Source organism: Grampus griseus (assembly GCF_964374135.1).
Source record: "Grampus griseus genome assembly, chromosome: 2".
Taxonomy (NCBI): domain Eukaryota; kingdom Metazoa; phylum Chordata; class Mammalia; order Artiodactyla; family Delphinidae; genus Grampus; species Grampus griseus.
Window position 1 is genome coordinate 63,084,162 of NC_139018.1, and position 25,022 is coordinate 63,109,183.

The 25,022-nt window shown below is 34.1% G+C and overlaps 1 protein-coding gene across 1 annotated transcript in view; it reads left to right on the forward strand.

The window, feature by feature from the left end:
* The window catches only part of RALGAPA1 (Ral GTPase activating protein catalytic subunit alpha 1), a 220,967-nt gene that overhangs the window by 164,989 nt on the left and 30,956 nt on the right, over positions 1 to 25,022 (forward strand). Inside the window, exons 36-37 of the mRNA XM_082647208.1 lie at positions 4,704 to 4,827; positions 12,930 to 13,085. Coding sequence (XP_082503334.1) covers positions 4,704 to 4,827; positions 12,930 to 13,085 — 280 coding nt within the window. The remainder of the gene's footprint in view (positions 1 to 4,703; positions 4,828 to 12,929; positions 13,086 to 25,022) is intronic.

Genomic DNA, 25,022 nt, shown 5'->3' on the forward strand with positions numbered 1-25,022 from the left:
TCTTTCTTCTTATTATTTCTCACTTCTATCTCTTCTTTGCTTTTCCTACTCCCAACTTCTTGATTCATGTCCTTATTACTTCTTTCGGAGAGAGTTTAAACAACTCTCTCATCTTCTAACTCTTCACTGTCTAGACAATATTCACCACGAGAATAATTTTTCTAAAGTAAAATTTTTATTTTATTCCTTAGTGACTTCCCAGTGCCTGACCAGACTCCTTAGTCTAGAACTCAGGCCATACCAGCCAGTCTTGGCTATTCATGGTTTCTTTACATTACCTTATGCTTTTCTACTTCTTGGCTCCTGCTAAATTACTTCCATTCTTATATGTACCTGGAATATATGAAGGACATCTTCCTTGAGACAGCATAGGTTTCCTTTTTGATATTGTACACCACATGAACACATGACATTTATTTTGCTTTTTTAAACAAATTAAATAATGAAAACAGGTTTCCTTTCTTTTTCTAACATATTGGGTTCAGATAAAAATTCATTCTAATTATGTGACAGTAAGGCAACATTGAGCTGCTTCTTAAGCCAAGAACCTGGAAAAAACCTGATTACTTGTCTGGAGGATTAGGGCGGAAGAAAATGAAAAGTTACTTTCTTTATAGTCTTATCTCTCCAGACCATTTATAGATCCTTTGTTTTCTTTGACTAGATTAACTGATTCCTATTCCTCATGGTTGAACCATCAGATTTTTAAATTTCAAATCTCCAAATTATTTGTATTATTATTTCTTTTGCAGTGTATATACAGGGAATCAGAAGTGCTTATAACTTAGCATATTTCACTTTGAACTTTCCAGTAGTAAGCTCATAATATTTTGCCAGTACTGGACATATTGTAGAATATTTATGGCTGCAAGTTCAGTAATCTCATTTTTTCTAATCTTTTTACCTCATTCACTGTTGTGGTACATACTAATCTAATGGCAATCAATATATACCAAGCATTTAGAAGTAGTTAGTAAGTAGAAAAATAAGAAGGAATGCTGAAAAATTAAAATTTGACATAAAAGAGCAGCTAAACTCTGCTTTTTCAAATTTTAAAAAGGACAGATAATATAAAGGTGATTTCATTTTTACTTTTGCATTTTAAAGATTTATTTTCTAATTTTTCCTATATGGCTGATGTATTTCTCTTTTTGATTTATATAGTATTAGGTGAACATTTCTATGCAACTCTTCTCAATTTTATAAATTGTGATTTATGAGTTCTAGCTGATAGCCCTTTACCTAGGAAATTGAGAACACTGAGAGGTCCCCTTTCTGCCAGGATCAGAATTTACACATAGTAGGTCATACTTCCAACTTAAATTCTAACAGCTTTATTGAGATGTAATTCACATACCATAAGATTCACTCATTTAAAGTGTACATGTTTTTAGTATATTCACAGACAACTATCACAGCAATCTAATTTTAGAATATTTCCTTCAAAAAGAAACCTCATACCCATTACCAGTCACTCTCTATTACCCCCAAACATCACCCCCTACTCCCCATCTCTGGACAACGCTAATCTACTTTCTGTCTCTATAGATTTGCCTATTCTGGATATTTCATGTAATAGCAATCAAACATATGTGGTCTTTTGTGGCAGGCTTCTTAGCACAGTGTTTTCAAAATTCATCCATGTTGCAGCATGTGTCAGCACTTCATTTCTTCTTATTCCTGAATAATATTCCATTGTGTGAATATTCTATATTTTGTTTATCCATTCATCTCTTGATGGACATTTGCATTAGTTTCACTTTCCGGCTGTTATGAATAATGCTACTGTGAACATTCATGTAGCTTTTACACGGACATTTTATAGTTGTGTAAACTTCTTTATGAGACTTTCATAGTTTTAGACCTTATTTTTAGGTCTATGATGCTTTTAAATTTAATTTCTGTATGTGATATGAGGTAAGAATCCAACTTCATTGGATATCTACAACTGCATTGTAGATATCCAGTTCCCTCAACACCGTTTGCTGAAAACACTATTTTTTCCCCCATTGAATTGGCTTGATACCGTTGCAAAAAGCAATTGATGATAAACATAAAGGTTTATTTCAGGACCCAAGATTCTATTCCATATAGAGCTATATGTTTCTGCTGTGGTAGTACCACAGTCCATTGAGTGCTGTAGTTTTGTAGTAGGTTTTAAAATTGGGAATTATGAGTCCTCTGACTTTGTTCTTCTTTTTCAAGATTATTTTGGCTATTTGGGATTTTTTGCATTTTCCTGTGAATTTTAGGATCAGCTTATCAATTTCTACAAAAAAAGGGAGCTGGGACTTTGATAGCACTTGCATTAAATTTGTAGATCAATTTAGGAAATATTATCTTAAAAATATTAAGTTTTTCAGTCTATGAATGTGGTATTTTTTTTAAGATCTTTAATTTTTTTCAACAATGTAGCTTTCAGAGTATCAGTTGTGTACTTTTGTTAAATATATACCTAAGTATTTTTATTATTTTTGATGCTATTATAAAAGAAATAGCTTTCGTAATTTTGTTTTTGGATTGTTCATGTTAGTTTATAAAAATATAGTTGATTTTCGTATGTTGATATTATATCCTGAATCCTTTCTGAAGTCATTTATTAGCTCTAATAGCTTTTTAGTGGATTCCTTAGGATTTTTATACACAGAGTCATCTCATCTGCAAGTGGAAGTAGTTTTACTACTTCCTTTTCAATCAGAATACTATTTCAGTTTCTCTAGTTATTGAACTATTCTGATATCCTATTTTCCCTTGAGTTGGTTTTAATAATTTGTGTCTTTCTAAGAATTTGTCCATTTAATCTAACTATCTGATTTTGGGCATACAATTGTTGATAGTATTCCTTAATAATACTTTTTGTTTCTATAAGGTATGTAGTGATGTCTCTCCTTTCACTCCTGATTTTAGTAAATTGAGTCTTTTTTTTCTTGCTCATTCTGGCTATAGATTGATTTTGTTTAACATCTCAAAGAACCAATTTAAAATTTTTCTCTTGTTTTTCTGTTCTGTTTCATTTATTTCCACACTAGTCTTTATTATTGTCCTCTTTCTGCTTGCTTTGAGTTTAGTTGTTCTTCTTTTTCTAGTTTCTTAAGGTGGAAGGTTTAGTTTTTGATGTGAGATCTTTTTCTTTTTTTTAATATAGGCATTTATGTGCATAAATTTACCAATGAGCCCTGCTTTACGTGCATGCCCTCAGTTTTGTTGTATTATATTTTCATTTTCATTTATCTCTAAGGATTTTTTTTCTAATTTCCCTTGAGATTTATTCTTTGACTCATCACTTATTTAGGAGTATATCTTTTCATTTCTACATATTTGTAAATTTTCTTCTTTTATTGATTTCTAATTTTATTCTATTATGATTAGAAAACATACTTTGCATGGTTTCAGTTATTTCAAATGTATTGAGGCTTGTTCTGTGGCCTACCATATGGTCTATCCTGAAAGATATTCCAGGTTTGCTTGAGGAGAATGTGTTTTTCTGCTACTGTTGGGTGGAGTGTTCTTTAGGTATTTTATACTATTATTCAAGTCTTCTGTTTCCATGTTGATATTCTTTTAGTTGTTTGTCCATTATTGAAAGTGAGGTATTGAAGTCTCCAACTATGATTATAGAAATAGCTATTTCTGCCTTCAGTTCTGATTTTGCTTCATGTATTTTGAAGCTCTGTTGTTGGGTGCATATGTTTTTAATTTTCATATCTTCCTGTTATAAGGACTTTTAACATTATGAAATATATCTTTATCTTTTATAACTTTTTTATTCCTGAAATGAGTGTCTTTATTGCTTGAACCGTACAAATACGAGGAATGGGGACAGGCCAGTGGGGAGGAGGGAGAATTGTCAGATTAATGACATACACAGAAAGGAAAAAGGTAAAAGGAACCCCACCCACCCAAACCAACCCCCCACTCCACCCCAGGATGTCTCTCTGTGAACTCTCTATAACATTTTTATGTAAAAGTTTAATGTTAGTGTAGCTATGCTGGCCCTCTTGGTTACTGTTTGCATAGCATCTTCTTCTGTTTCTTTTACTTTCTACTTTGTGTCTTTGAATCAAAAGTATGTTGGCGGTTGTTGTTTGCTTGGGTTATTGTTTATTTTCTAGTTAGCTTGGAAAGCCAAATTTCATACAAGAAATTTGCTTTTATGAGCATTTTTAATTTTAGGGAGAACTAAAACTAAAATATCTAAGAACTTGTCAGTTACTCCATACAGTTTTATAATATTTGTGTATACATTTCTTATAAGTACTTTGGAGAAATGGATCATTTCTCACTCATCTCTGTACTCCTACTTAATTTTATTTCTAAAACACAGTCCCTTTAACTCTGGGATTCAGCCACATTGCACAACAGGCAGCTCTTCAGATGCTTTGTGCATTCACACCTGTGTGTCTTTCCTGATACTTTCTCTCCTTCATTTGTCGAATCTTACTTACCTTCACCCAGCTTAATATTACCTTCTCCTTTAAGTTTCTCTCTGTTTCTCAGTCAGAAGTAATCATCCTTTTCTTCTGTTCTGAGCGCAATTTTGTAACTTTTATAATTTTTTACTTATAATTACTTGTCTCCCTTAGTAGATTATAAGGTTTAATTCATTTTCATCTTTTTATTGCCACGTATTTAGAAGTTAATTATTGGATGAATGAACAGATAAATTAATGATTAAGTGAACGGTGAAATCTTTTGTTTTATAGCCGAGAGACACACAAGATTGCAGTATTTTATGTTGCTGAAGGACAAGAAGACAAACATTCCATTCTCACCAATACAGGAGGAAGTCAAGCATATGAAGATTTTGTAGCTGGTCTTGGTTGGGAGGTATTGCTTTTAAATTATACAAATATCATTTTATTTCTATTTGAAAGCAATGGTTTTCGTTTTCTTTCTAGCTTATTTTAGAAGCATTATTTTAGGAGACTCAAGAACATAACAATGGGTTTGATATTGTTTCTGCCTTATATCTCATCTACAAAGACGGCAGCAGTTGGGACTTAGGAAGGTTTTTGACTGTTTTATCATTCACTGTATTGTCAGAGTGTGCTAAACTCCTAGACTTAAAAGATCTGGATTTTCCTCACAGTTGTGACCGCTGGACTAGTGATCTTCAAATGAAGATATGAATATCCTAGGGCTATCCCAAGGATTCTAGGGGGCATGTTGGCTAGGTTAGTTTTGAGGAGATAAGTTTCTAGATCCTCAACTTTACTACAAGTAATTCCGGAGAACCCTTCTACAGTCTCTTACCTCTCCTTTTCTGTTCTTCATCTTTGTAAAAGTAAGGCATACCTATTACTCACCTGAATCCTGCATTGCCCTGGAAGGTTTGGCACCAAAAAAGGGACAGTTCATTCAAGAGGGCATGTTCCTGAGAGAGAGTGTCTCTAATGGCAAAGCAGGAAGTATTGAAAGGTGCTGTATTTTTTGTCATCCCAGCAACCAACAACCCGGCAACCAACTCATGTTGAAGTTCCTGAACAAATCTGTCTATCTTAGAATTATAATTCAGAAGTGAGGTGTTTGTCATAGAGATTTGTATTAGTATGTTTATTTAAATTGTAAAATTATGAGTCAGACATGTTCTAACAGAAAGTGAATTTGATGTGGCTGATTGATTTGTCATTAATAGCAGACATTTTATATATATTGTATCAACCAAATTTGTGCTCTAAGATTTTGATGAAAATATATTTAAAGTATATAGATATAACATACAGTATACTGGAAATTGTATCTTTTCTAACAGCTTAAACTTATGATGACAATTTTCATCGTAGTTGTCAATTTAATACATAGTTTCTCAATATTCTTGTAGAGAGTACATGAGCAAAATTATTGAAGACCACTGCACTAGACTGTAAGTTCCTAGAGGGCAGGCTCTTTCATCTTCCTGCTTTTTCTTTTTAAATCCCAGTCCTTGCACAGTGTCCAATGCATAAACCTTTAGCATTCAATATATATTTTTATAGCTGATCTAACCTGCTATTTCACTGAGTTACTTTAGTTCTCTTGGCCTTTTGCTTATTTGTCAAAAGCAGTGTGCTTTTTTACCCAACAGATATGTAATATGCAGTTCATTTGAGATTATGTATGTGAAAGTGGTTTGGAAAGTGTAAAGAAATGTTATAAATATATGTCCTGTTAAAAAAAAAAACTAGAAAAGTATTAGTAAAAGCAACGGACATTTGAAAAAGAACAAATTAGGAGTACTCACATTTCCTGATTTCAAAACTTAGTACAAAGCAGCTCTAATCAAACAGCGAGTTACTTGCACTAAGGATACATATATCAATTAATGAAATAGAATTGAGATTCCAGAAATAAACCCACACATCTGTTGTCAGCTGATTTTCAACAAGGGTGCCAAGACCATCCAGTGGAGAAAGTCCTTTCAACAGATGGTGTTGGAGTAGCTGGATAGCTGCAAGCAAAAGAATGAAGTTGGAATCTTACACTGTGTACAAAAATTAACTCAAAATGGATCATCAAAGACCTAAATGTAAGAGCTAAAACTGTAAAATTCTTAGAAGACGATATAGGGGTAAATCTTTATGACCTTGAATTTGGCAGTGGATTCTTTTTTTCCAGCTTTATTGAGACACAACTAACAAATAAAAGGTATTCTTAGATATGACACTAAAACATGAGCAACAAAGGAAAATAACTAAATTGGACTTCATCAAAATTTAAACTTTTGTGCATCAAAGGGCACCATTAACAAAGTGAAAAGATAACCCACAGAATTGGAGAAAATAATTGCAAGTCATATATGTGATAAGGGACTTGTATCTAAAATATACAAAGAACTCACCAAAACAATAATTAGAAGGCAACCCAATTTAAAAATGGCTAAAGGATCGGAATAAACATTTTTCCAAAGAAGATATACAGATGATCAGTAAGTACATGAAAAAATGTTTGACATCATTATCAGAGAAATGGAAATCAAAATCACAGTGAGATACCACTTCACACCCATTAGGTTGGCTAGAATCAAAAAGTCAGGTAAGGGCTTCCCTGGTGGCGCAGTTGTTGAGAATCTGCCTGCCAATGCAGGGGACACGGGTTTGTTGGAGAAAAGAAGATAGACCAACAGGACTTCAGGACCAAGGAATGACATGATGGTGAGTTCTCAGGTTTTCTTTTTGCCTCATATATCTTGGACTTGGAGTTGAAGAAGCCAGCAACCTAGAAATATCAACAAGCCCAGGACAAAAAAAAACCCAACAAAAGCCTACTCTTTCTAACCAAAGGATCAGGAAAGGAGCAACCTGGAAAGACAGAAAACATTTAAACAGTAACTGCTCTACGCCAACCAAACACCACAGAAAATACTGTGACCCTCATCCCCACCCCTGACAACAAAAGTGGGTTAGGAAGCCTAGACTTCTACCCTTACAAGACTATAATGAGGGGAATTCCCTGGTAGCACAGTGGTTAAGAATCCATCTGCCAGTGCAGGGGACACGGGTTCAAGCCCTGGTTTGGGAAGATCCCACATGCCGCGGAGCAACTAAGCCTGTGCAACACAACTACTGAGCCTGCGCTCTAGAGCCTGTGAGCCACAGCTACTGAGCCCACGTGCCACAGCTACTGAAGCCCACGTGCCTAGAGCCCATGCTCCACAACAAGAGAAGCCACTGCAATGAGAAGCCCACTCACCGCAACTAGAGAAAGCCCACGTGCAGCAGTGAAGACCCAACGCAGCCAAAAATCAGTCAATCAGTCAATAAATAAATGACTATAATGAGGCATCCCGAACATCACCCTGGAGTAAGATAGTATCAGAGAAGACCAAATAGAAAGCTAAGAGTTTCATCTCTGCCAACTGGTAACAAGTCCCCCATCCATGTCTAACACCACAGTGTCAGTGGAGACTACATGAGGAACCTGGAATTTCGGCCCCACCCAGGCATAATGAGGTGCCTCTCCCCCTCTACACTGGAGTCAGAGGAGGTCTAGTGGAGAATTAGGCCTTTCACCGTCACCCAGTGATAATGAGACCACCTCCACCTGGCCATAATGAGGCTGAAAGCCCCCACTTCTCTGGAGCTGTGTTGCAAAACAGCCAACTAAAACAGAAGGTTTAAATAAGATTCATGGTCTCATAATATTGAAATGTCCAGGCTTCAACCAAAAATCATACCAAAAACCAGGAAGGTCTCAAACTGAATGAAAAGAAGGCAATAGATGCCAACACCAAGATGACAAAGATTTTAAAGTGACTGTATTAGAAATGCTTCAACAAGCAATTAGGAACACAGTTGAAACAAATGAAAAATAGAAAGTCTGTGCAAAGAAATACAAGATACAAAGAACTAAATGGAAATTTTAGAATTGAAAATATAATAACTGAAATAAAAAACTCAGTAGATTGGCCCAGCAACAGAGTCAGGTGGAGATGAGGGTACAGAAAGAATTAGTAAATTGGAGCATAGAACAGTAAAAGTTAATCTGAACAGCAGAGAGAGAATAGACATAAAGACGGTGAACAGAGCAATGAACAGACCTGTGGGGCTATGACAAAAAATCTAACACTCCTGTTATTGTGAGTCCCAGAAGGAGAGGAGAAAGAGGTTGGGTCTGAAAACTACTTTGAGAGATAATGTTGAAAACTTCCCAAATTTGGCAAGAAAAATAAAGCTAATAAAGCTACAGATTGAAGAACCTGGTGAAAACCAAATAGGATATATGGAAGGAGATCCATACTAAGACACATCATAATTAAACTTCTGAAAACTGAAGGCAAAAAAATTTCGAAAGTATCCAGAGGAAACTTGTACCTATCTATATGGGTACAATTAGAATGATAGTGAATTTCTCATCAGAAACTGTGGTGGCCAGAGGAGGTAATATTTTTCGAATGTTAAAAGAAAAAAACTGTCAACCCAGAATCCTATAGTTAGCTAAGGAATGAAGCACAACATTCTCAGATGAAGGAAAACTTAGAGAATTTGTTGCCAGCAGACCTGCCCTAATAGAACCACTGACAGAAGTTCTGTTAACAGAAATGAGATGATAGAAGGAACTTTGGAACATCAGGAAGAAAGAGCATGGCAAGAAAAAATATGGGTAAATACACTAAATTTACTTCTCTTGAGTTTTCTTAATTATATTTGATGGTTGATGCAAAAATTATTTTACTACCTGATGTGTTTCTAAATGTAATGACAGGGACTTCCCTGGCAGTCCAGTGGTTAAGACTCCACGCTCCCAATACTGGGGGCACGGGTTCGATCCTTGGTCAGGGAACTAAGATCCCGCCTGCTGCAAAAAAAATAAATAAATAAATGTAATGCCATGAAAATATTCATTATATTACATTATATTACAAACAAGGGAGGGTAAAAGGACATAAAGTGAGGTAGGGTTTCTATATTTCACTCAAACCGGTAAAATGACAACATCAATAGACTGTGATAAGGTACGTACATATAGTATAATACCAAGAACAACCAGTAAAAAAATATAACAAAAGTACACTCTAAAAATGGTAAATAAAAATGGAATTCTAGAATATGTTCAAGTAATCCATAGGGGGCAAGAAAAATAAAACAGAAAATAAACAGAAAACAAAAAATAAAATGGTGAGCTTAAGCTCTAACGTATTAGTCATTACAGGAAATATGAATGATGTAAATATACCAATTAAAAATTGGCAGAGTGGGGCTTCCCTGGTGGTGCAGTGGTTAAGAATCCGCCTGCCAATGCAGGGGACACAGGTTCAAGCCCTGGGCTGGGAAGATCCCACATTGCCACGGAGCAACTAAGCCCGTGCGCCACAACTACTGAGCCTGTGCTCTGGAGCCCGCGAGCCACAACTACCGAAGCCCATGCACCTAGAGCCCGTGCTCCACAACAAGAGAAGCCACCGCAATGAGAAGCCCACGTACCACCACGAAGAGTAGCCCCCGCTCGCCGCAACTAGAGAAAGCCCACATGCAGCAATGAAGACCCAACATAGCCATAAATAAATAAATAAATAATTATAAAAAAATATAAATAATTGGCAGAGTGGATTAAAAAACGTGACTCAGGGCTTCCCTGGTGGCGCAGTGTTTGAGAGTCTGTCTGCCGAGGCGGGGGACATGGGTTTGTGCCCTGGTCTGGGAAAATCCCACATGCCGCGGAGCGGCTAGGCCCGTGAGCCATGGCCGCTGAGCCTGCGCGTCTGGAGCCTGTGCTCCGCAACGGGAGAGGCCACAGCAGGGACAGGCCCACGTACTGCAAAAAAAAATAATAATAAATAAACGTGACTCACCTATATGCTTTGTAAAAGAAACTCACTTCAAATATAACAATATAGGCTGGTAGAAAGTAAATGGATAGAAAAAATTATATTGTGCAAACCTTAATCAAAGGAACGCCAGAGTGGCTGAATTAATATTAGATAAGGTAGGCTTCAGAGCAAAGAAAACTACCAGAGATGAGGGGACATTATATAACAGTGATAAAAGGGTCAGTCCACTAAGAAGACTTAACAATCCTAAATGTGTGTGCAGCAAACAACAGAACTGCAACATATCTGAAGCAAAGCTGATAGAACTGAAAGAAGAAATAGACAAATTCACAATTATAAATGGAGATTTCATCCCTCTCTCAACAACTGAGAGAAGTAGACAGAAAATCAGCAAGTATATAGAAGGACTCAACACCACCACCAACCAACAGGATCTAATTGCCATTTATAGAACACTCCACCCACCAATTCCATAATACATATTATTTTCAAGTGCCCATGGAACATACACCAAGATAGGCCATATATGGTCCATTAAAACAAACTTCAGCAAGTTTAAAAGCATTTAAATCATACAGTGTTTTCTCCATATACAGTAGGATCAAACTTGAAATCATGAACAGAAAGATAATGGCAAAATCTCCAAATGCTTGGAAAGGTTACATGCCAAATAATTCCACTTATATAACTTTCTTGGAATGACAGTTTTAGTAGTAAAGAACAGGTTAGTGATTGCCAGGGGTTAAAAAGGAGGGTAGGGTAGGACGGAAGTGAGTGTTGCTCATGTAACAGGGCAACACGGAATCCTTGTGGTGATGAAAATGTTGTCTCTGAATCATGTCAATATCAGTATCCTGGTTATAATATGATTGCATTGGGGAGTCTGGGTAAAGGGTACATAGAATCTCCTTATTATTTCTTAAAACTTTGTGTAAATCTATAATTACCTCCAGGTAAAACATTTAATTAAAAAATAGAGATCTGCAAGTGTTACAGAATTATTTATAGCGAAGGAGCGCTAAACTGAGACTTTCTCCTTTACATAATCAGAGAATTGACCTGAAAGTAAATAACTTTCTCACTAAAACAAAACAGAACAAAAATGTACACTAAGATACCATTTTTTAACCTAACAGATTAGCAAAGGTCATAAAGTTTGTTAATCTATTTGAGAGCATATGAGGGAAACAGGCACTCTCATGCACTGTTGGTACCATCTATGGAGAGCAATTTGGTAGTCAGTTTCAAAATTAGATGTGCACATGCCCTTTGACTTACATTTCTACTTTTGACTATCTGTCCTACAGATCTACTTTCACAAATGCAGCATGACATGTGTTCAGTGTTATTCATTGTAGCATTGACTGTAATAGCAAAAGATTGGGAAAGCCTAAATATCCGTCAAGTAGAGCGCTAGTTAAATTATTGTACATCAAGAAAAGGGACTTAGGTGAAGCCATGAAAAAAAAATGAGAAGGCTCTTTACTTAGTAAATAAAAAGTATTTTTCAAGGTATTTTAAATGCAAAAAAGCAAGGTGCAGAACATTGTGTATCTGTGTTGTGTGTGCACATGTGTACATACATGTGTATATGTGCATACATACCTTTAAAAATTTAATTGTATATAGAGAACATTTTTGCAGGCATACTTAAATTGCTTTCTTGGAGTGGAACTGAGTAGCTAGAGATGAGAGATATGGAAGGAAAAATTTTGCTGTATCTTTTGAACTTTTAATTGTATGAATGTAATACTGAGTTAAAAAATAAATTTAAAATGTAAATGATTGAGGAAATCTTGTAGTAATGGCATAAAAACTAACTTGTTATTCATACATTCAGCCATTAGTAACTGATATTGATAGTTGAGATGTGTTCAGTTCACACAGTGCAGAAATTTGCTTTTATAGGTTTCCACTTTTTCACATATTTATATTTTGTTTTTTACAAGCAGGTGCATAACTGGTTTCTCTGAATGGATAAATACAAGCAGTGTTTAAGTTTTGTTTTTTCTTTACAATATTTCTTTGATTTTCTACAATGAACACAAGTTGCTGGCTTCTTTGCATCACACAAGTCCAGGGGATATCGTCCAGTGCAACAATCCTGATAGTAAATATATTTATAATCAGGAAAAAAGGAGATTTAAAAGACTTTGCACAGATTAATTTGTATTTTTTTAATGCATTTGAAGTGTAGTTAAGTTCTACATTTTTGTATTTTTGTTCTGGGCTATGATAGGTACTAATAATTAGGAAGCCAATTTCAGTGAGTAAATATGACACAATTAATCGTTTTATCAAAGTGACATTACTGTTTTAACTTAACCTCAAATCATTTCCAGTCTTGATTTTTGCCACTTGGTTTTTACTCTCTGCCCTCGGCGTCCCACACAGCCCTTACCATTTAGCACCTCGTAGCCTAACAAGAGATGCATAGTGCACAGCGATTGATTTCTTTGCTAATTAGTTCCTACTAATTAGGGACCCTCAAATACTTAAGAAAATCTACCAGTGTGACTTGAATAGTTCTAACTAATAATTCTGGGTCGAGCCATAGTTGATAACATGCAGAAGACTTCATTCCTCACGTTTTTGCAAAGTGAGAAATTTGAGTCTTTTTCCATAGTGAGGTTTTTAGTTTTGTTTAGTTAATTAATATTATGTGTCTTTTCATTGCTTCTAGGTAAATCTTACAAACCATTGCGGTTTCATGGGAGGACTACAAAGAAATAAAAGCACTGGATTGACCACACCATATTTTGCTACCTCTACAGTTGAAGTAATATTTCACGTATCAACAAGAATGCCTTCTGATTCTGATGACTCTTTGACCAAAAAAGTAAGTGCTAAGAAAAAAAGTGCTCAGAGTTAAAATCTTAGTAATACATAAAATATGTAAGCAAGTCATCTAATTGATCAAGAACTATTTCTGAGTACTCCTTTCTTCACCCAGTAGTGTCTTCAGAAACAGTTGCAGAGTAAACTCTGTTTTCCTTAATGATATGATTGAAAGTTATAGTCTTAACAAAGCATTTGCCTTCAAGAAAATGGGCATCTGACAAATTGAAAAACTTCTGTAAATGTTCAGATTGGTGAAATTATAATTCAAGACCCCACACACGGAGAGATATAACGTTTATATTGATTGACGGAGAGGAAAAAAATTAAAATGTAAATTATTACAAATCACTTAAAATATAATGTGCTCTCTCATAAATTTTAACTAAAACTAATATAGCAGATAAAATAAGCATTAATTCATTAAAATAGATTTTACTGCCTTAGAATATTTATGGGAGATATAGTGGAATGGTTTTGATGACCCATGTCTTTTAAAACCTACACCATCATTTTGCTGTAACCGGCACCAGCATTCAAAAATCACTCTAGTGACACAGACATACCTCAGAATAAAGCTGTGTGTGTTCAATCCATGTTTAATTTTTTTAGGGAGAAACATTTTTTTAAGTGAAACCTTGTCCAACATTTCTTTATCTTCTCTTCTTCTTCCTACTCCTCAGTTTACTCAAAACTACTACTGAATGTAACCAACTTAGTATCATAGATCATTTTACTTGGTACTCTGTTATCATGTTGCCTGATATCAAATCTCTTCATACTTCATTAATAGCCTATGAAAACAGTGTTATCCTTATACTCTTTTGAAAAGGAACTTCAGAATTCCTCTCAAATATTTTATAAGATTGATTCAGTACCCTTGATGCCTTTTGTTTACATTTTAGAATACTGTTGGAAATTGCCTACTAAATGAGTAATGGTTAGAACAACTAATATATGGATGCTGATTAGATTTGAATGTTTAGTAAAGATGGAGGTAATTGATGTGTAGGAAAGTAAGTATATTTAGTAACAGATTTGCTATAGAATATCTTGGCATGTAGTTTTTAGAAGTACAGAATGAGACATGAATACTGACAAGAAAATGGTGAAGAGTTGGATTGGAGTAAAACTTCGTTAAAACTTCAATTAAGCACTTTCTTCCATCACCTCATTTTAAATTTGTATGAAAATAAGCCATACTCAAATTAGAGGCAATTATGAATATAGTACAAAAAGATAAATTATTTTAAACATTAGGACTTGGCAGTGATCCTCATTTTCATGGCTTCATGGATACAACTTTTAAACCCCGGAGCAAAAGGAAACCCTCTTTTCCTTTTCAAAAGAGTCTAAAATTAATAGTATTTTCAATTGCAAACATAAGAGCAGAACAAAGTATATCATTTTTTGTTGAAATTTTTTTTTTAAAGAAACATCAGGATATTTTTACTTCAGTATATTAAACCTGATGGTTAAAAGGTACTTGAAATTTTATTCCTGCAGCCTTTGTAGAAATATCTCAAATAAGTAAGGTTTCTTATTTCCTTCACAACAGTCACAAAGGTCTGTCCTTAATTATTTAAGAAGAGTCTGAAATGGATGTTTAACAATCCATTATCATAGCAAAATTAATTTTGGAGATAACACCATTTAAGAATTGTTAAATGGTTGAGTTCTAATTAAAATTATACCCTTAAATGGTGAAATGTTTAAGTACTGGATTTATTAGAGAATGTTGAGGGATTAAACCTTGAACACTAATAGTTTATTTCATCTATAAGTATAGAAAAATTTTTATTGTGGAAAAATATATATAAAACAAAATTTATCATTTTAACCATTTTTAAATGTACAGTTCTTTGGTATAAAGTACATTTACAGTGTTGTAGAACCATCACAAGTATCCATTTCCAGAACTTCTTCATTTTCACTTGGTTCAAAATATTTTTTATTTTCTCATGAGAATTCTTTGACCCATGTGGTACTTAGAGCTGTGTTGTTCAATTTCCAAGTATTTTGGGCTTTACCAGCTATCTTTTTGTTATTGATTTCTAGTTTAATTCCATCATGGTCTGAGAGCAGACATCATATGATTTCTATTTTTTAAAATTTTTTAAGGTGTATTTTATGGCCCAGATGTAGTCTATCTAGTGAATGTTCCATGTGAGTCTGGAAAGAATGTGTTATCTGCTATTGTTGAATGAAATAGTCTATGAATGTCAGTTATATTCAGTTGATTGATGGAGCTGTTGAGTTCAACTATATCCTTACCAATTTTCTACCTGCTTGGATCTCTTCTTTTCTGAGAGGGGTATTAAAGTCTCCAAATATAATAGTGGATTCTTTTATTTTCCTTGCAGTTCTATCAGTTTTTGCCTCACATATTTTGGCACTCTGTTGTTAGGCATATACACCTTAAGGATTGTTTATGTCTTCTTGGAATACTGACCTCTTAATCATTAGATTATGCCACTCTTTATCCCTGATAACTTTCCTTGCTCTGAAGTGTGCTCTTTCTAGAATTAGTATAGCTATTCCCACTTTCTTATTAGTGGTATCATGGTATATCTGTCTCCATCCCTTTACTTTTAATCTATATGTATCTCTGTATTTAAAGTTGGTTTCTTGTAAAGTTGGTTTCAAGCCTCACACAGTTGGGGCTTGTTTTTTTGATCGGCTCTGACAATCTCTGTGTATTTGAACCATTGACATTTAAAGTGATCATTAATATAATTGGATTATTTTACATTTTTTCTGCCATTTGTGGTTATAATTGAGCATTTTACGATTCCATTTTCTCTCCTTTCTTAGCATATCATTTATATTTTTTTCTTTTTAAATTTTTTTCCAGTTCTTGCCCTAGAGTTTGTACTATACATTTACAACTAATCTAAGTCCACTTTCAAATAATACTATACTGGTTCACTGCAAGTACCTTATAATAGCACAATATGCTATTATTAATAGCATATTAATAGCACAATTCTTCCCTCCTATCCCTTGTGTCATTGCTATCATTTATTTCACTTATACATAACCATGTGTATACATAAGCATACATTATCAAATACATTGTTGCCATTTATAATCTTGAACAAACTGTTATGTGTTAGATTAATTAAGAATAAGAAAAATAAAGTTTTATTTTGCCTTCAATTATTGATTCTCCGATGCTCTTCCTTTCTATATGTAGATCTGAATTTCTTTCCTGTATTGTTTTCCTTCCCTCTGAAAGGCATTTCTTGTAAGGCGGGTCTACTGGCAGCAAATTCCCTCAATCTTTGTTTGTCTGAGAATATCTTTATTCTTCTTTACTTTTGAAGGATAATTTCACAGGGTACAGAATTCTAGATTAGTAGAGTTTTCTCTCAGCACTTAAATATTTCACTCCACTCTCTTCTTGTTTGCGTGATTTCTGAGGAGAAGTCAGATGTAATCCTTATCTTTGCTCCTCTATAGGTAAAATGTTTTTTCCCCCTCTGGCTTTTCTCAAGATTTTTTCATCTGTGATTTTCTGAAGTTTGCATGTGATATACTGGATGTAATTTGGGGGCCATTTATCCTGCTTAGTGTTCTCTGAGCTTCCTGGATCTGTTGTTAGGTGTCTAACACTAATTTGGGGCAATTCTCAATCTTTATTGCTTCAAATATTTCTTCTGTTTCTTCCTCTCTTTCTTCTCCTTCTATACATAAATGTTACACTTTTTGTGGTTGTTCCACAGTTCTTGGATATTCTGTTATGGGTTTTTTTTCGGTCTTTTTTTTCTTTGGTTTTCAGTTTTAGAAGTTTCTATTATTATATCCTCAAGCTCAGAGATTCTTTCCTCAGACATGTCCAGTCTACTAATGAGCCCATCAGAGGCGTTCTTCATTTCACTTACATATTTTTTTTAATCTCTAGCATTTCTTTTTGATTCTTTCTGAGAATGTCCGTCTCTCTGCTTACATTATCCATCTGTTCATCCATCCATACTTTGACTACTTTTTCCATTAGTTCCCTTAGCATATTAATCATAGTTGTAATTCCAACATCCCTGCCATATCTGACTGTGGTTCTGATGCGTTTTCATTCTCTCATTCTTCACACTGAGTCTCCGGCAGTTTGTCAGCTACAGTTCAGGTTTTCCTACTCTGGCACTGGTTCCTACAGAGGTTTCTGCTCTGTTAAGTTGTTATTCTTCATATATGCCTGTCTGTCCAATTTTGGGGCAGCAGTTTTCCCTATGACCTCAATTCTCTGATCTAAGAAGAGTACTGTAGTTGATTTTTCAGTTGTTTAGCTTTTTACTTGTTGTTAGGACAGAGTGGTAACTTCTAATCTCTTTACATGCCAGGCTGGAAACTGGAAATCTCAGAACTTTATTCTCCCAAAAAAGGAACTCTGTATCCATTAACAATAACTCTCCATTAACCCCTCCACCCAGCCCCTAGTAACCTCTAATTTGCTTTCTTTCTCTTTTAATTTTCCAGTTCTAGGTACCTCATATAATTTGGAATCATACAGTACTTGTCCTTTTGTGTCTTATTTCACTTAGCATAATGTTTTCAAGCTTCATTGATGTTAAAGCATGTCAGAATTTCATCCTTTTTATGGCTGAATAGTATCCCATGATATATATATACATTTTGTTTATCCATTTATCTATCAATAGACACTGGGTTGTTTCCACTTTTTAGCTGTTGTGAATAATGCTGCAATGAACATTGTCCTGCAGGTATTTGTTTGAATCCCTGTCTTCAGTTCTTTTAGGTATAGACCTGTGAGTTGAATTGCTGGGTAATATGGAAATTATATGTTTAGCTTTCTAAAGGAATTGTCAAACTGTTTTCCACAGTGACTGTGCCATTTGACATTTCTCCCAGCAATGCACAAGAGTTCCAGTTTTTCCACATCCTTGCCAACACTTGTTATTAGCTATCCTAATAGGCACAAAGTATTATGCTTTGTGGTTTTTGACTTGCATTTCCCTAATGACTAATGATGTGCATCTTTTCATGTGCTTATTGGCCATTTGTATATCTTCTTTGGAGGAATGTCTATTCATCTCTTTTACCCATTTTTTAAAATTAGATTGTTTGTAATTTTCTTGTTGTGTTGTTGGAGTTCTTTATATATTCTAGATGTTAATCTCTTATCAGATATATGACTAGCAAATATTTTTCTCCCATTTTTGGGGTTGTCTTTTCACTCTTGATAGTGTCCTTTGAGGCACAGAAGTTTTTATTTTGATGGAGCTCAATTTATCTATGTTTTCTTTTGTTGCTTCTACTTCTGGTATCAGTTCAAGAAATCATTGCTAAATCCAATGTTGTGAATATTTTCCCGTATGTTTTCTTCTAAGAGTATTATAGTTTTAGCTTTTACATTCAGGTTTTGGATCCATTTTTAGTTATTCTTTGTGTATAGTATGAGATAAAAGTCTGACTTCATTCTTTTGCACGTGGCTATCCATTTGTCCCACCACCATTTGTTTAAAAGACTACACATTCCTTTATTGAATGATCTTGGCATCCTTGTCAAAAATCAATTGGTCATCTATGGAAAGCTTTATTTCTGGACTCCCTGTTCTATTCCATTGGTCTGAATGTCCTTTTGCTTTAATTAAATGCTTTAATTACTGTAGCTTTGTAGTAAGTTTTGAAATTAAGTAATGTGAGTTCTACAACTTCATTCTTCTTTTACAAGATTGCTTTTACTATTCAGAGTCTCTTGAGATTCCATATGAAATTTAAGATGGGTTTTTCTGTTTCTATGAAAAACCGTGTTGGGATTTTGATAGGATTGCATTGAATCTTTGGATCACTTTGAGTAGTTTTGTCATTTTAATAATATTAAACCTTCCAATCCATGAACATGGGCTATCTTTCCATTTATTTATGTAGTCTTTCATTTCTTTCAGCAATATTTTGTAGTTTTCAACATATATGCCTTTCTCCTCCTTAGTTAAATTTATGCCTTAGAATTTTATTCTTTCTGATGCAATTATAAATGGAATTGTTTTTATAATTTCCTTTTTGAATTGTTCATTGTTAAAAATGCAGCTGATTTTTGTGTGTTAATTTTGTATTGTGCAACTTTGCTGAATTCATATATTAGTTCTAACAGGTTTTGTTGTGGAATCAGGGTTTTCTGTATATAATCATGTTTTTTCAATGTCTCTGTGGAGAAACAAGAGCTTGCTTGGTCCACCATTTTGCTGACATAACACCCTAGAAGAAAATTTTGTGTTTTTTTCCCCCTTTAAGCTAATTAATTCTAAATGTAAAATTATTTAGCAATTTACCAAGTGGAATAGTACAAGTATTTTTTTCCAATTATTTAGTTTTTTGGGTTTTTTTCAAATTATTAGAGAAAGACTGCAGGCAATTACATGGCGTAGTATTCCAATTGTTTAGTATCGAGATGCCAGAAATAATGTAACTTTTAAAAATGCAAGCATATGTTTATAATTTTTTTTAATTTATAATGCAAGCATGCTATTATATTAGTTGTCAAAGTAACTATACCTGTTTTATTCAAGAAAATTACCCTGGCTAGATAGGCTTTTTTTTTTACTTCAATAGAGCATTTTAAAGGGTTTATTTGTTTGTTGTAGTGAGAAAATTTCAAAACATAACTTCTTTCACATGTATAATACCTACCAGATAAAAACAAAACCTGTCAAAATTGTAAACAATATGTAATAAAGTGGTATCATTTTGGAAGGTATAGTTCTCTTATATTCTCAAGTAGCAATTTAAGTAACTTTAAGTAAAATCTACTCTTATCAAGGTTGGGGCTAAATTGAAGCAATATTTCACTTAATTCAGTAGAAAGGAAAAATTTACCCAGTCTCATAATTCAGTATAAATTATTCTAAACCTTCTTTTCATAGAAATTTTTTAAAAAGTAACATTTATTTCTCTATATATTGAGTTTTCCTTTTCCCTATTCTCTGTGATTCTTGCCCTTACTGCTCTTCAGAGTCCTAGTATGTAAGATTTTTCTAAGTAACAGTCTTATATTTTAGCTCTATTACATTATCAATTTCTTTTCAATAAAAGGTTAAATCCTTAAATTTAATCATAGAAACCAGTTGTCTTATACCAGTTTTCCTTAATTAAAAAATCACTTTCTGTATTGGTATTTTTCTCCTGAATTTAATAAATTCCACATTAGTGGTAATAAGTTGAGGCCTAGAACATGTGTCCTGTTACAAATGAACAATTGGATATCATTAGGTTGTCCCCCTTTGCTTTGTACATATATCTTTAGGTGTGTTAATCCATTCAGTAGACACATTAATGAGCACTGGTTGAAGTGTAATATTGAAGGAAGTAAGGCTTGTTGACCTCAGCGTGAAGTTTAATACCTCTAATTAAATTAGATAGTCAACAGTCAGTTTAAAGAAATAGCCATGCCTCTGGCAAGGTAGAATTATGTATGACTCTGGTTCTTTGTTTTAAACTTGATAGGAGAAAATCATTTATATCTATTTTGTAGAAACTAATTTTAGTTTTCACTTTGTGTTTAAAATGTGTGGTGATTTTGTAAATTATTTTTAAGCATTTTATTTTCTCAGAATGAGAGGTAAATATCTTTGAACCTCTTTAAGTGTTAGCATTTTATTTCTTGTGAAGAAAGAGTCTTTCAAGGATCAAAATGGTAGCGACAGAATTTTTACAACATAGACTATACTTTTTTTTAACAAATTAACCAAACTTTCAGTCTAACAAAGTAGTCTCTCTTACAAATACTACGCCACCATATTAAAAATCCTGATATAACTCCAGTCCAAGCCATCTGTTCTATAAATTCTCTCTACCTGAGGAAGATTGACAGAAAATGGTTAAAAATAATTTCCACTTAACTGAGTTTATTCACCCCTAAAAATCAAAAGTGCTGCAAGCATTGGTATAAAGTGTTCACAGGAGCTTGTCTCATTTCCTCTGTCTCCTTCTTGTAGCCACTTGCTGATACTCTGCTTCGTAGGTAGCTGAATCATCCTTTTAGGAGTTTGATGAAGATCAAGTAGAGATAATTGTAACCTACTTTTAGTTGGACTCTCTAGCCTATCTTTCATTTCCTGGACCCCCCAAAAGAGGGGAAGGAAGCACTTTAAGTCAGTTCCCTCTGAAATATTGTTAGCGTACTGGACGGCAGTTCGTTTTTTGTTTTGAAATTTGGTTACAATAGTTTCGCAAATAAATGAGCTCTATCGAACTGCTTGGTCTGATTATAACTTTAAATCCATTTTTCTTTATTTTATCTAGAAATACAGTTAAAGTATACTTCACTTTCCAAAGACTATATGCTAATATAGTCTGGAAAAGGAATTGAAAAACAAACTTAAGGAATAATAAGAAAAATTTTTTCATTGTTTTAGTAGAAGTGTAGTTAATGTAATAGTTAATAAATGCTATGGAATTATACACATGGTTGTAGTCCTAAATCTAGCCACATTACGTAAAATAATTCTGTTTTAATATAATAGACTCTACCTTTAACCCCGATTTCTATAAATGTACTCCTGATGACAAGAAATGAAGATAAAGAAACAAGGAAGTATAAATGGTTCAGAGCAGATTTATCTCAGCACTGTGAATGGTTTAATTTGGATGGTATAGCAGTGGCTTCTCATTGCATATAGAATAAAATTCTAATTCCTTACTGTGGCCTTCAGTGCCCTACAGGATTTGGCCACTTGCCTGCCTACCTCCCTGATCTCATCTTCTGTCACTTTCCTTTTCACTTACCACAATCTGGCCTCACTGGCTGTCATTCTAACCTGCCATCATGTCAAGCTCATTCCCATCTCAGGGGCTGTGCACTTACCTTTTTTTTCCATTTGAAATGCTCTTTCGTCACATTATCAGGTTTTTTCATCCTCATTGTTCTATTCTCAGACTCACATGACAGTTCCTCAGAGAGACCTTTCCAGACCATCCTAGCTAAAGAAGCCCTCTCTATCCAGTAACACTATCACATTACCCTATTTTATATTTGTATAGCACGTATCACCATCAAAGTGGCATATTTAAATAAAGCCGTAATTGCAGATAATTTTATTTTTATGCTGTGCACTATGTAATGATAGAAAACAATTTGCTAAGTAAGTACTGTGACATTATCTTTTTAATAGCATATTTATTGAGTGCCCACTCTGCTAAAGTATTCTGTACTAGATGCCGTGCCTATTGCTTCAAGAAGCTTTTCCCAATTACTAAGAATGAATGATCCAGACAGCAAGTGAATTGTGAAAATGTATGAGAGTATGTTTTTGCACATGATTGAGGAGTATATGATAGTTTATGTTTTGCTACATGAGTGTCTGGAAGGTGAGGGGCAAAGAATGAGGGCTTGGGGCAGTGAGTATCAACTCAGTTTCAATTTCTACATGTATACCACTATCTCGTGAAGTAACTGCCCTAACCTAACTAACTTCTATGCATTCTTCAAGTGCCATTATAGATCAGTTGTCTTTGTTATTTGCATTCAGAGAGGTATATTTAGAGCATTATCTCTACTGTTAATTATTCATTAATTGCTTAGTTTATTTTACTCTCTCTCCACTGGACTTAAAGCTATGTGAGAGAAGAAAATATGTCTGTTTTTCCTCACCGTTGTATCTTTAATAGCTAGTGCAGTGCATTTAGTCAGCTCTCAATATTTGCTGTTTGAAAGAGGTAGATAGGAAGGAGAGAGGGAAGGAGGAGAGAAGGCCTTTTAAGAACTCGTGAACTAGTCCAGCTGTGTAGGATGACTAGCATCTGATCTAGAGCAACAATAGGAAGGAAAGTAGAAAAAGAGAACATAATACTTTTTTTTTTAATGAAGAGCTTGTTAGAGATACTATAAGGAAATCAGAAATTGAAGACTTTCAGGTTTTGACTCTGAGTAATTATAATTAAGTTATTAGGTGTTTTTAACAGAAATGAGGACGTCAAGGGGGTAAGTTGATTTTGTAAAACAGATGATATACTTATATTACATGAATTCTAGTCTCTAACTCCAAATGAATGATATTTCACTGAGGAAATCTAGAATTGACTCTGGAATCTCTACTGATAATTATGGAAAATGAGAACACTGCCATAGATAGGCAAACATCTGATTTTCATAAAAGGACATGGAACAGGCCACCAACCACAAAAATTACTAACATTCATGAGCTCCATGTCAATGCCTGGCAAAATAGGATTATTAAACAGATGGTTTGTGAGCACTTAGGTAATGAAGTAGTGATCACTAGGAGCTACCATGAGTTCACCATAACAAATCACATCAAAGTAACTTAATTTGTTTTAATAGGATTACTACATCAGGGAAGGCCATAGACAGTATAAAGCATTTAACTAAGTCGTTTGTTGTGGACAAGTTGAAGAAATGCGGTCTTAATAATCGTTCAATAAGTATGTTAGTGACTGGTTCTGTAATTATATCTAGAGAAATTAATTATATAATGAGAGGCAATAGAGGGAGGTGGTTAAAGTATGGTTTCTGAAGCTAGCCTGCTTGGGTTTCAATCTTGGCTCTGCCACTTATTAGTTACGTGACCTTAGGCAAGTTACAAAGGTTCAGTTCCTCACCTGTAAAAATAAGGTCAATAATAATTATTCTTATCTTGTAGCATTGTTTTGAAAATTAAATAAATTATCACAAAGCACTCAGAAATAGTAAGTATTTAATAAATGTTGGATATTCATTTAACCAGGAAGGACATCTGTAATGACTTACTACTGTAAGGCTGTTACCCAAACCTGTCCTGTTTGATATTTTTATCCAAAATCTAAATAAAGACACAAGAATTTGAATTTAAGGATAACCCAAATCTGGAAAAGGGAGAGTCAACATACCGAATAGAAGAATCTTGCTAAAGGCCTTGATAGGCTTTAAGGTAATCGGAACCTGGTAAGTTAAAGTTTATTAAGAATACATAGAAATCCTCTCTAGTTCTAGTAGTCAGTTGTACCCGCTTAAAAGAACTTCGTAAGAAAAAGTCTTAAGGGTTTGAATTGACTACAGCTTCCATTTGAGCCAGTGTTGTAAAAATGCAGAAAATAATTGAGTGAATAGAACAAAGGAAGTAGTCCCACTGTGGGCTGGTTGTATTATAGAATATATTGATATTATATTCTATTTCAGATACCACAATTTAATAGAAACATCAATAAACTGAGGTAATAATCCAGGATAATGAATAAGCTTGTAAAATATAAAAAGAGGAACACTTTTAACCTAGAAAAGTTGAGTTATATATTAGACGAATCTTCAAATATTTGAAAAGATAATATATGAAATATAGCTTGGGTTTATTTGGTATTAGTCTTATTTTGGAAGAACTAGCTTAGGGAAGGCAGATTTTGGCTTACTGTAAAGTAGGGTCTAACGATTGTAGCTCTTTTAAAATGAATGGGCTAATTTGTGAATCTGTAAGCTTCCTAACCCTAGAAATATTCAAGCAGAGGCAGGATTACTTGTCAGGGATATTGCACTGGGAGTTCCTGTATTGTGTGGGAAATTAGAGCTTTAATGTCTCTCCCAGTGCTAATATTCTGTAATGTACTGAGGACTTCAATTTTATATGTGTTGAATTTCATTTAACTATTTTATCTTCATAAATTGATAATGATAATCTGCAGCTTATGTTATATACCTCGAATTCCAAAACGACTTCAACAGCAGTCAAAGTGAATTTGGAAGAGTACTTTGGCTGCCAGTCATTTTAACAGACCTGTCCCATGTACAGAATTCTTATAGTCTATTTCAGAAGTGATTCGCATCTGGGTACAAGAACATGCAGGTAGGAACTCCTTTGAGAGATTTTAGAGTATGGAAAAACCCTGCTGAGTATACATAAGACACAACCCTTTAAATCTGTAAAATATAAGGAATAGATAAAATAATTTAAAACATCAAATACTATATAAAGTATTTATGTCAAATAAATGTCAA